The 12817-nt window shown below is 41.6% G+C and overlaps 1 protein-coding gene across 1 annotated transcript in view; it reads left to right on the top strand.

Annotated features, from left to right (window-relative positions):
• The window catches only part of LOC145411652 (uncharacterized), a 159723-nt gene that overhangs the window by 58271 nt on the left and 88635 nt on the right, over window positions 1-12817 (top strand). Inside the window, exons 5-6 of the mRNA XM_080281658.1 lie at window positions 126-253; window positions 8147-8216. Coding sequence (XP_080137784.1) covers window positions 126-253; window positions 8147-8216 — 198 coding nt within the window. The remainder of the gene's footprint in view (window positions 1-125; window positions 254-8146; window positions 8217-12817) is intronic.

Here is a 12817-nt window from a genome sequence, read left to right as displayed (position 1 = left end):
TTGTCTGGACATTGCTACTCCTCACCCTGCCCTAGGGTGGGAAAGGAAGTGGGATGTTGATGATGATGATGATAATGAAATTTATTTCATAACTGCAAACAAAAAACTTTAAAATGTATTTTCAGGATGGACGGCGCTGATGTCTGCAGCATCTAAAGGACATTCAGAAGTGGCCAAAATCCTGTTGGAGGCAGGTAGTGATATAAGCCCCACAGATAAGGATGGTAAGACTACAAACACATACATACATAAAGTACTAACTACTACAGTTTTGTTTTTCTTCATTATACACTGTACTACTGAAAGTACTATGATTTTATTCAGCTTAGAAAAGCACCACAGGTATGGATGGGATTAGCAAAAGCTATATATAAGTCCTCATGCTCTCTCTTAAGACTGTTTGGGGACAGCAGGCATAATGATCCTTGAGTTGAAGGGATTAATTTGACTGAAGGATGAATAGCATGTTACTGAGCCTGTTACAGCTTTACAGTACAGCTATTTCCACATGTGTATTGGCTGGAAATGAAGGATGACAGATAAAGAACCAGTAACAACAACTGACCTTGCCAAGGATGTGACTTGAGAAGTATTGTTTTCACACATTTGTGCTTCCCCTATCATGGAATGAGATTCAGCAGGTGGGCTGCCTATCTACCATTAAGCTACTGCCTGGCAGCTGTATAGGAGTCAATTGTTATTGGCTTGGAATTAGATTAAGAACTTGGTTTTTAGTCAAAACTGAATATCCCTGAGTATGCTGCCCCATCTTATGCTGATCAGGTTAAGAGCAAGGCCTTTGATTCTTGCAGTACCTTCAGCTGCTATATTTTGTCCTCCTTCCCCCTTTCTCTTTATCGCTGCCTTGTACTGACTCCAAGTTTCTCTGATTTTTAAAGATGCCCATGTTCTCTCCGAGACCAATATTTACACCGCCAGTTCTAACTTCCTCCCCAGGAATGTCTCCAGCACATGACTCAAGATATATAAAAATAAGAACAGCATATTTATGAGGGTGGACCCCCAAATTCCCAGAATTGTTAACAAAAAACTTCATTACAACACTTACAGAAAATCCATTTTAGTTCCCTTCAAAGTACTCCTCTTGAGATGCTATACACATGGCTGAGCACTTTTCCCATTCCTGGAAAAATTTCCTTAAGTTGTCTTTTGTCACCTTGTACAGAGACTCCTGCTTTTTTTCCTGTATTTCTTCTAAGTTGCAAAATTATCTTCTACCTTTCAGTTCTAGCTTAATCTTGAGGGAAACTTCTCTCTCTCTCTCTCTCTCTCTCTCTCTCTCTCACTCACACACACACACACACACACACACACACACACACACACACAAAATCACTTATACACAGAAAATTACATCATGGCAGAAGGAGGTAGTTCACTATCTACATCTGATGGCAGCAAATTTGTAAGCTTCTCCGGTGAGGATAAGGGTAAAGGAAATATTAAACTGAACCAAACAAGAGTGGCACGCGTAGAGAAAATGGCGGAGAGGAATGTCCAGGAGATAAAAAACGTATGGACAATAATTAGAGTGCTGCAGGAACGGACCTTAGAACAGGAAAATGAGATCAGAATATTTCAGACCAAGTTTACGTTTGCACGTGCAGTGCTGAACAAGAAAGTTAAGTTACACAATTAAAACTGAGTAACAAATCAGCCTCAAATGAAATAAAACAGCTCAAGAGGGAAAATAAGAGACTGGAAGAAGAAAGGGACAGAATGAAAAGTAAACTAGATGAGCAAGAACCAAAATCGAGGATGCAAGATGAGCATATTAAGGAAATCAAGGAGCAACACAAGAGGTGGAAGAAAATTCAAGAGGAAGGAAATATAAATTTGAAAGATTATAGAACAAAAAAAGCAAGGAAAAAGTGGAAAAGGAAGTGGTCAGGGTACTATGAAGTAGAGAATCTTTAGTCTGGGATGCAGCAAACAAGAAAAAAATGTGTGATAATTTCAGGAGTAAAAGAAAAACATATCACAGTAAGATCAGAAAGTGAAAAAGAAGAACAGAGTAAGGCTAAAAAGATAATATCAGTAGTTATGGAGGGTAACAATGAAGCTCAAGAAGAGGCTGAAGACGTGTTTAGGTTAGGAAAATACGAGGAAGGAGGGGAAAAGCCACTTAAAGTAAAGTTTAAGCCACAGATAATGGTTAATGAAATCATCAACGGAACATGGAAATTATCAGAAATGGAGTAGTTCAAGAATGTCTGGATAAGGAGAGATGCAAATAAGGAAGAAAGAGCTAAGATAAAGGAGGTAGTAAAGAAAGCAATGGCAATGGCAAAAATGAACAGAGAACGGAGGAAGAGAAGACTGTATCTATTGGAGAGTTATGGTTCAGAAATTAAGGACGTGGTACCGATGGATAGAGGGAGAGAAAAGGGAATAAAGAACAATGAAAAAAGTTGGAAAGTGGCATTTACTAATGTTGATGGTTTAATATCAGCAAGGTTAGAAATCAATGATTACTTGAGGGTACATGAACCAGATATTATGTGCTTTGTAGAGACCAAGTTAAGAGAGGATATTGATATTCATGTGGAAGATGGTAAATACAAACCTTGGAGAAGAGACAGAAAAGAAAAAACAGGAAGAGAAGTGATGACAGCAGTGAAGAACAACATCAATGTGGAAAATGTGGAACTGAGAGGACGTAAGGCTTAAGCAATAAATATGAAACTAGAAACTGGAGAGAATGGCAACAGAGACAACACAGTGGTATATGTTCCCCCAAAGACAAGGGCATGGAATGATGATGAATACCAGTTGCTGTTGTCAGACATGGTTAGTTATCTACAGAAAGTGATTGAGAAAAGGAACAACATAATTCTGAGAGGTGATATTAATTGTAATGACGTGGACAGGGAGGAATGGGATTCAGGAGGCAGTGGATATTTGTGGGGCACTATTCTGTTAAATACAGCAATGAATAATGTAATGACCCAATGGGTCAAAGAAGAGACAAGAATTAGAGGTGATGACATGCCAGCAAGACTAGATTTACTGCTAACCAAAGAACCTGATCTAACTGAATCTTTGAAATACAGTACACCCCAAAGTACACGAGTTCCGAGTACATGATCCCCCTTATACGCAAGGACCTATTTTTTTTTTAATTATGTGTATTTTTTACTAGTACGCGAATCGAACTCCTTGTAAGCGAGACGGGCAGCAAAGAGTGGCCCAAATCCGGGGTTATCCCGAGTACACGACATTGCGCCCCTAAGAAGCGATAACAGGTAAAGGTGAGCAGCCATATTTTTGTTGGTTTAGTTAAGCCATATCCTTGTTGATTTACCTAGTAAAGCCATAATCTTGTTGGTTTACTTTATTTTAGGTACCATAGTATGTCTTAGACAGTTTCCCTATATAGTACAATACTTAGGTGTGAAAGGCATCTCAAGGGTTGCCTATGAAGGGGTGGGTGCCGCTTACATGTAATTTTTCCCATAAGTTTATGTATTCACAGTACGTGAATTCCTAATACGCGACGTCCTCTGCTGCCCATATAGGCGCGTACTAGGGGGATGTACTGTATCTGTGTCCTATAGGAAAAAGTGATCATGTGGTCATTGAATTCCAGGTGACAAAAGGGAACGTGGTGCCAAGAGATGAGCTTTATAGGCAGGGAAGATACAACTTTGGGAAAACAATACAGGACTGAGGAAATTTTTTGAAAATGCAGATTGGAGAAAATTAAGAGAAACAAGAGAGATACAGAGGAAGTGGGATATCATTCCAGAACTCTTTAATTCAGGAGTGGAAAAATGTGTGCCAAGAGTAAGCAGGAAAGAAAACAGGAAGAAGGATTGGTTTAACAGAAGGTGTATGATAGCAAAAAAAAAAAAGAGAGGGATATGGAATGGAATAACTGGAGAAAGAGGGTAATAATAGAACAAAGGAAAACTACAGAAGAACTAGAAATGAATATGCAAGAATACGTAGAAAGGAAGAATGGAACTTTGAGAAAGGTAAGGAAGAACCCAACTTGCTTTATAGATTTGTTAATGGCAAATTGAAACAAAAGGAAGGAATCACCAGTCTGAAAGTAGAAGGAGAGGTCTATAAAGATGCAGCATTGCAAGGCGAAATAATGAACAAATACAGTATTTCCGATTGGTTTTCACCAAAGAAAAGGATTTTGTGGGGCGGGAGGGAGTGACTAGATATGCAGTGATAAAAGATATAAAAGTGGAAGTGCAGAAAGTGTATAAATTACTGGAAACTCAAGATGTAAGGAAAGCTCCAGGACTGGATGGAATCTCTTCTTGGGTACCGAAAGAATGCAGGGAACAACTACCGGATGAGATTCATGGTTTAATAAAGCATTCCCTGGAAGAAGGGAAAGTGCCTTGGGAATGGGAGAGGGCCAATGTGGTACCAATTTATAAGGGAGGAAACAGGATGAACCCCTGAATTATAGACCAGTGTCCCTGACCAGCATAGTTGCAAAATTGTGTGAGAGAATCCTGAAAGACAGATGAAGTATCTGGAGATGAACATTATGGCTGACAGTCAGTTTGGATTCAGAAGTGGAAAGTCATGTTTTTAACTTGTTGAGCTTTTACCAAAATGACTGATGTGCTAGAGGAGAGAGAGAGCTGGGTGGATTGTGTGTATTTAGATCTGGAGAGAGCCTTTGACAAGGTATATATACCACAAGCAACTAATGTGGAAATTGAAGCACATAGGAGGACTGAAGGGAAACCTCCTGGAGTGGATGGAAGACTTCTTGACAGACAGACAAATGAGGACAGTAATAGAGGACAAGATGTCTGGATGAAGGGAAGTAACAAGAGGAGTCCCACGGGGCTCAGTGTTCGCGCCAGTAATGTGCCTATCTATTTATCTATTGCCAGACGCCTCAATCCCATTTGGGGTGGCCACAAACAAATCGCCTCCACGTCGCCCTGTCCCCTACCACTTCACTGCCCTGCTCCCAACTCACACCCCCCTCTTTCATATACCTCTCCACCCCATCCCTCCATCTCATCCTTGGCCTCCCCCTCCCTCTTCCGCCCTCCACCTCACTCACATACACTCTCTTCGTCAGTCTCTCACCCTCCATCCTCTCCACATGGCCAAACCATCTCAGTGTGTTCCTCATAACGCTTCCTACCACATCCACACCACAACGCTCCTTTATATCCTGATTCGTCAGCCTGTCTCTCCATGTGACTCCACAGGCTCCTCTTAAATAATTCATTTCCAATGCTCTCACTGATTTACGTAAACGATATGGTAGATGGACTGAACAGTTATACAAATCTGTTTGCTGATGATGCAAAGATCTTGAGGAGAGTACAAGTCGAAGAAGACTACAAAATGCTGCAGGAGACCTGGACGGGATTCATGTTTGGAGCCGGATGTGGGAAATTAAATTCAACGCAAAAAAATGTAAAATATTGGAAATGGGTAAAGTACCAACAGGCCATCACTGAATTATATGATGGATAAAGAACCAATCAAAAAAGCGAGAGAAGTGTATGGTTTGGAAGTGCTGGTCCAGGATAATTTGTCACCGGAAAAACACATCAGCAAGATAGTTAGAGAGACGTACAATCCCTTGACCAATATAAGAGTGGCATTTCATCACATGGATGAGGAGATGATGAAAAAATTGATAGTGGCCATGATCCACCCCAGGTTGGAATATGTGGCAGTAGTGTGGTCCCCAAACAAAAAGAAAGATATAAACAAGATCGAGAGAATACAAAGAACAGCAACCAAGATGGTCCCTAGCCTGGCAGATCTGTTGTACAGCAAGAGGCTGAAAAAGCTGTATGTGCCTTCCCTAGAAGAAAGGAGAGAAAGAGGCGACATGCTTGCAGTGTTCAGGGCCATGATGGGAGTTGATAAAATTGATAGAAAAGATCTGTTTGTATGGGATGGGAGAGTAACAGGAGGACACAGAATGAAAGAGAAAAAGCCAAGTTGCTCGAAGGATATCAAGAAATATAGTTTTCCATATAAATGCACAGACCTGTGGAATAGTCTGGACAAAGAGATCGTCCAGTCTAAAAACTTAACAAGTTCAAAGCAAAATTTGACACTGAGAAAAAGAGACGGGACCCCACGTGCGTGGCTCATTTCCTGTATATTGCAACTAGGTAAATGTGTAAATACACACACACACACACACACACACTCACACACGGAGTGATACCTGGCGAGTACAGGGAATGCAGAGCAACACTGACATTGTTCTTGGCCAAAAATTGTTGAACTGACGATGTAGTGTGCGATGGGGCATTGTTGTGATGCAAGCACCAGTTCTGGGTACGACACTCCTCTGGTTGTTTGTGTCTGATGTTTTCCCGTAGACACCTTAGCACTGTAAGGTAAAACTACTGGTTCCGTCTGTTCACAGGGAAAAAATTCTTTATGATTAACTCCCTCAATGTCAAAGAACAAGATCAACATTGTCTTGATGTTGGACATAACCTGACACACTTTTTTCAGTCTTGGAGATGTTGGTGTGTCCCAGTGACTGGACTGCTGCATGGTATTAAGGTCATATCCGCAAACCCAGGTCTTGTCACCCATAATGACACGAAAGAAATTCTGGGTCATTTCTCAACTGTTTTTCAAGTCCTGACACATGTTCACACGATCTGCTCCTTTAACTTCTGTCTGAAGACCGTGGATGAATTTTGCCGAGACTTGGTGCATGCCTAGATCTTGCATTGAAATCTGTTGGACTGAACTCCAAGAACTCCCTGTGGCCACCACTAGTTCACCAATAGTGCGATGACAATTTTCCAAGACTGCCTATCGAATATTCTTGATGTTTCCTTCAGTTCAAGAGGTTGAAGGACAGCTAGGATGTGGAGAGTCTTGGACTGCCATGATACCATTCTTACAATGTGCATACCATATGTCAACTTGTGCTTTTTTTCACAGCCTGTTCCTTGAAAGCTTGTTCAAGTATTGTCACTGCCCCAGCTGTGGTTTTCCTGAGGAAACAAACACACTAATGCATACTCTTTTCTCATTCAGATTACCATAGTGGTTCAAAAATCAAAGTCACATGCATGAACACAGAAAAAATGCCAGAAATATGGACTTAACCCCCTCACTCTGATGCCATGTGGCAGAATGATTCAGTAGACTGGATGTAAGCGGTGCCTACTGGCACAATGGGGAACTATTTCTTTTCTTGCACTAATGATCTTTTCCAGGAATTTTTCGGTCCCCCTTTGTATGTATAGTACTCAAATATTTCCTGCTATTGTAAGGAAGGAACTCGAGTTACCTAGTTAACCTTACCCACCTGATATTCTGTGGTTCTCTTTCCCTTTACACTTCTTGTCACTGGCACTCCTTGCCTTTGTCTGACAAAGTGTAGTGAGTTGAACTGCTGTTTACAGTACAGAACTATACAAAGAAACATTAGATTTTTTTTTTTAAATGCGAGTAGGAAGGAACCAAAGGCCAGGAGCCCGCAAACAATTTCTTCCAAGAAAAAAACAAAAACAATACAAAAGACAGCCAAATTCAATATCTGTTCATTTCGAGATGCCTGGACACACTGCGTTTGAAAGACTGGAGATCATAAGAAGTAGGGAATACAGACAGAGGGAGACAGTTCCAGAGTTGACCTGTTGCTCTTGGAGTCAGCTCTCCTTTCTGTCTCACCTTTTCTAAATGTGCAAGATATGTTCTGCAGTCTCAATTCTGTTATGGCTGTGGTTACAAAACCACCTATATCAGACAATCAGATTTTTTATAATTAAAATGCTGTTGTTTTCACTAGTTTTCACATCTCTAATCTGTCATTCATTTTAAGTCCCTCTATACTGTATATATATCATAATATATATAATGACATATGTGACTTACCCTGTCTGACCTTCTTTAATTAAAATATACTTTATTATCAACATGTCAAGAGTAAAGTTTATGGGCCAGGTATTCAGAAAACATTATAAGAACATGTATGGTAAAATGAAATAACAGAATTGTCGGTAGCATACACAAATACAAGTGCTTCAGTACTCCCTTCTCATAGATATTATCAGTATCAAAAGCTCAGGTGTTTCTCCTGCATTTCTCTTCATAGATTTTGAAAGTCTGGTGAATCTGAAGCAACCAATGCTGATAACTATTTTTGCCACAGATTAGTTCATCAGTGTTGGTTAATGCAGATTCTCCAAACTGGTTTTCAAAGTCTGTGGAGAAAGAAGTTGGTGAAGTTACAGGACATTGTTGCCAACTGTACATTATTATCTTGTTTTGCAAGCCATGAGACGCGAGTACAGCAAAATCAGTTGGGACATGATGCAATAGACTACCTAACCTTATGCAACACACTGGAATAAGTCTTCAATGTACTTGTGCTTAACTGAGTATTCACTGTGATGAAAGAAATTTATAGTGGAAACTCCCATTAGAATGGACTTTTGAAACATATACAGTACAGGTAATCAGGAGTTACCAGTCTCTTCCCATAGATGGTAAGGGTTATTCAATTATTTTTCAGGGGATTCTGTGCTACATTTTGCTGCTTTTGCTGGTGATGAAGACATGGTGCTGGAACTACTACCTCGCATGCCTAGTGTGGATATCAGAAACGATAAAGTTAAGTAAATGACGTGTTAGTCAGCAAACCCTATACAGTATCCATAATAGTAAAACCAAAATTTCAGTCCTAATTCTTTTTCTTAAATAACAGAGAAGAATACAGGTAAATGTTGGCCAAGGATAGAGCCAAAATGGAGGCATAAAGAACAAAGCCAGAGTCTAAAGACTTACTGGATACATTAGTCTAAATAGTGCTAAAAGAAGGAATGTGTTACTGTATTTAAGGTGGCTAAATAAATGACAAGAGCAAACAAGGAGCAGTGGAAATGAGTTATTTGAGAGGAGCATGTGGAGTCACATGGAGAGACAGACTGACAAATGAGGAAGTGAAGGAGCATTGTGGTGTGGATGTGGATGTGATAGGAAGCGTTAGGAGACACACACTGAGGTGGTTTGGCCATGTGGAGAGGATGGAGAGTGAGAGACTGACAAGAAGAGAGAATGTGAGTGAGGTGGAGAGGGGGAGAGGGAGGGGGAGGCCAAGGATGAGATGGAGGGATGGAATGGAGAGGTATATGAGAAGGGGGGGGGGGGTGAGCTGGGAACAGGACAGTGAAATGGCATTGAGTAGGGTGACATGGAAGCGATTTGTATGTGGCCGCCCCTTACAGGATTAAGGTGTCTGGCAATAGATAGAAATGAGGATATCAACAGTGTGTCAAGAATAATGAAGGAAGGGTAGTGTTGGATTGTAAGGATATTAAGGATGCATGGAAATAGCATTACAACCAGTTGCTGAGTGAGGAATCTGACTGGCATAGGGAGTTTGGGAGATGGCAGATCCAGTGTTTACCCTTGGCCTTTGGTTGGTAATGGTACTGTGGGCAGAACAACTGACAGTGCACTTGGAGAAGGTGACAGGTGTGTCTGGGTTGACTGCTGAGATGCTAAATGCCTCACAAGATATAGGAGTGAGCTTAGTTACTGATCTGATAAATTCTATTATATGTGCATATTACTCTAGATGACTGTTTGAAGGGCATGATTGTACATGTGTATAAGGGGAAGGGTGATGCTCCTGGAATGAGGAAATTATAGAGGTGTAAAGCCTTTGGACCAGATAATGAAGAGTCCTAGAAGGTATATGGGAAAAAGTGAATGCTGATAAGATGTTTATGCCATGCATAGATACCAATGATGCACTATATTCATTGTCTGACGGCTTCCAGAAAAATATATCAAGAGGAAGAGAGAGATGTACTTGGTTTTTGTTGATTTGGAAAAGACTCTTTGACAGAGTGCCTAGGGAGATAGTAAGGTGGGCAATGTGAAAGCATGGGATGGAGGAGTGGCTGGTTAGAGTGGTTGTGGCAACAAATGAGGGTGCTCACACTCAGGTGAGATTGACCAGAGGTTTGAGTGATGAGTTTTCCATGAATACCGGTGTGCATCAGGGGTCACTTTTAAACTTCTCATTGCTTATCAACGTACCTGAAGTTCTCTCACATGGCATTAGAACTGGACTTTCACAGATGCTGTTGTATGCTGATGACTTGCTGTTGGTCACAAAGAATGAGAGGGTAATGAAAGAAAGATTTACAATTTGGAGGGATGAAATGGGGTATGATTATTCTTGCTGGATTAATTTTGCTGGAAAGTCTCTTGGGTGTGCGGAAGAGTTTTGTTATTTGGAAGACATGATATGTGCTAATGGAGGGGCTGGAGCTCACTCAGTAGCAAGGGTAAGGAATGGCTGAAAGAAGTTCAGGGCGTTGTTGCCTCCTGAGAGGGCCATCCTTCCATGCTAAGAGGTCCTTGTATGCAGCATGTGTTAGGAATGTAAATGCTAGATGGTAGTGAGATGTGGATGGTAAAGGAGAGGATATTAGAATGCTCAAATGTGCAGAGATGAGGATAATTAGATGGATGTGTAGTGCATTGTTGAATGAAGAGTTGAGAGGAAGGATGGGACTTGAATTTGTTAATGTTGTGATGAGACTGAGTAGACTGAGATTGTTTGAGCACTGGGGAGGATGAAGGATAGCAACTGGGTGCAGAGAGTGAGTGGTAGGAATGCTGAGGGTAGGGCTGCAAGAGGCTGACCATTAAGATTTCGGACAAGGTCATAGAATATAACCTCAGGAATAAGGGACTCAGTAGAGAGGTTGCTAGTGATCAAGCAGTGTGGACAGCCATCACTAGGTGATCAAGGCCCATGCATTCAAGCATGCTGAAACTTTATAAATGAGTGAACAAATGAACATAAGGAGACATACAGATTAAGAAAAAAATAACTGCGACAGAACTAGAATCCATGAACAACCTAATAAGGCACCGTTAATGAACTTATAAAAGCATGCAAGCACACAGTTGGAAAATTTGGTGAACATTATCACAGAACAAAGAGCAAAAATTTTAAAGATAAAAACAAACATCAGCACATCAAAAACTCTCCCCCTCCAATCACTGTACCCTTACTGAACACTGATGGAACCATTCACAGCAGCACAGGATGAAGGAACAACCAATTAACTTAATAAACTATTATGCATCAGTTCAGGCCTACCCTGATATCCGGCAGTGTTGTGTACCAGTGAGAGTGTTCGGTCTGTATGCTGGATATCAAAGAAAATTTCTCCATAAGATACTGAAGAAAAGCCAGATATGCATTCCAGTCCCAAACCCAAAACTCTCATTACCTTACTCAATCAATAGAGACTGACACAGAAACACCATTGGCATCAGAAATATTGTGCAATCTCTTTTCTGACGAGTGTTTGTCTAACAACAACAAATAATACAGTGCTCGTCAGAAGTATGGAGCGCCCTGCGTCCCTCCTGAGAAACAAACCTTTCAACATTGAAAAAACATATAAATAATGCATTTTATTTACCTTTAGTGCTTCGTAGGGTAGCCTTTACGTTTCTTCACGGACCTGAGACGTCTTTGAAGTGAAAGGGCGAGGCTCCTGAGGTTCTGGAGCGGTATTTTGTCCCAGGAGTCACGAATGGCGGCTTCCAGCTTAGGCAGAGAGCTCACGTCCTTCCCTTGGAGACTCTTCTTTACGAGGTACCAGAGGTTTTCAATCGGGTTGAGGTCTGGGCTATTTCCTGGCCAGTCTGTCATGAATGATACCTCGCAGTCACGAAGCCAATTGGTGACCGATTTGGCCTTGTGAGCAGGTGCACTGTCCTGCTGAAACACTCGTGCACCTGTTAGCTCGAAGGAGTCTGGTAAATGATCACACAGAAGCTCCAGGTAAACATCCTGATTCACTCTGAGGTTCTTGGGAAGTACAACAAGCTTCCCCAAACCCTTCCCTGAGAAACAACCCCATACCATGAGTGAATCAGGATGTTTAACTGTGCTTTCTACATGCCGTGGGTCAAGTGGGTCACTACCTTTGCGTGCTCCTCTGTTACAGGTAACACTAAACGTTGCCTCATCAGACCACAACACTGACAACCATTGCTCCTCACCCCAGTTTAGATATTTATTAGCAAAGGCAAGCCTACGAATTCTCTGGCTGCTAGAGAGAAGAGGCTTTTTCACAGGCCTGTGACTTGTGTAACCAAGCTCATGCACCCTACGAGACACTGTTCTCACTGACACCTCACCAAACACTTCTGGGTTGCTCTCCTTAATTTTCCTTGCACTCACTCGAGGATTAAACTCCACTGCACGTTTTAAAACATTAACAGACCTTGGGGAAGTTTTCCTAGGCCTACCAGACCTCGGTTTCTTTGTGGGAACTTCACCACTGTTTTCCTCCCGAAACCGCACACACCAACGACGCACTATCGATCGTGCCACACCAACCAATTCACTAATTTCCTTTGTCTGGTGGCCTGCCTCCTTTAGAGCAATGATCTGGGATATGATTTCACTCGATAGTTCACGGGTAGGTCCCATAACAAAGTTTTAAAGGCCAAAACACTGCGGGACACTCGGTAAAAAATGGCGCAATTTGAGAGGGACACTCGGCGGAGTTCCTCTCTCTCAGGCAGCCCGTGGGCGACTGAGGCGGGAACCAACCAGCGTGTCGGAAGGCCTCAGGCTACCGTGACGTCATGCTCGGAGCTCAAACTTGTGGCTCAATTCTTACCCCCCAAAATGGGTGATTCTTTTTGGGCCATAAGTATTGCGCGCCCGGCGGACAACGCTGAATACTTCTGACGAGTACTGTAACTTTAGATACTACGAGTCTCTCAGGAAATTAGGGTATAATTAATACTCTAACTCACCCATAATTATCTCCTTATATCC

The sequence above is a fragment of the Coenobita brevimanus genome, chromosome 90, assembly GCF_032717465.1.
Source record: "Coenobita brevimanus isolate Jiangsu-jjx chromosome 90, ASM3271746v2, whole genome shotgun sequence".
Taxonomy (NCBI): Eukaryota; Metazoa; Arthropoda; class Malacostraca; order Decapoda; family Coenobitidae; genus Coenobita; species Coenobita brevimanus.
This window is presented reverse-complemented; position numbering and strand designations above follow the sequence as displayed.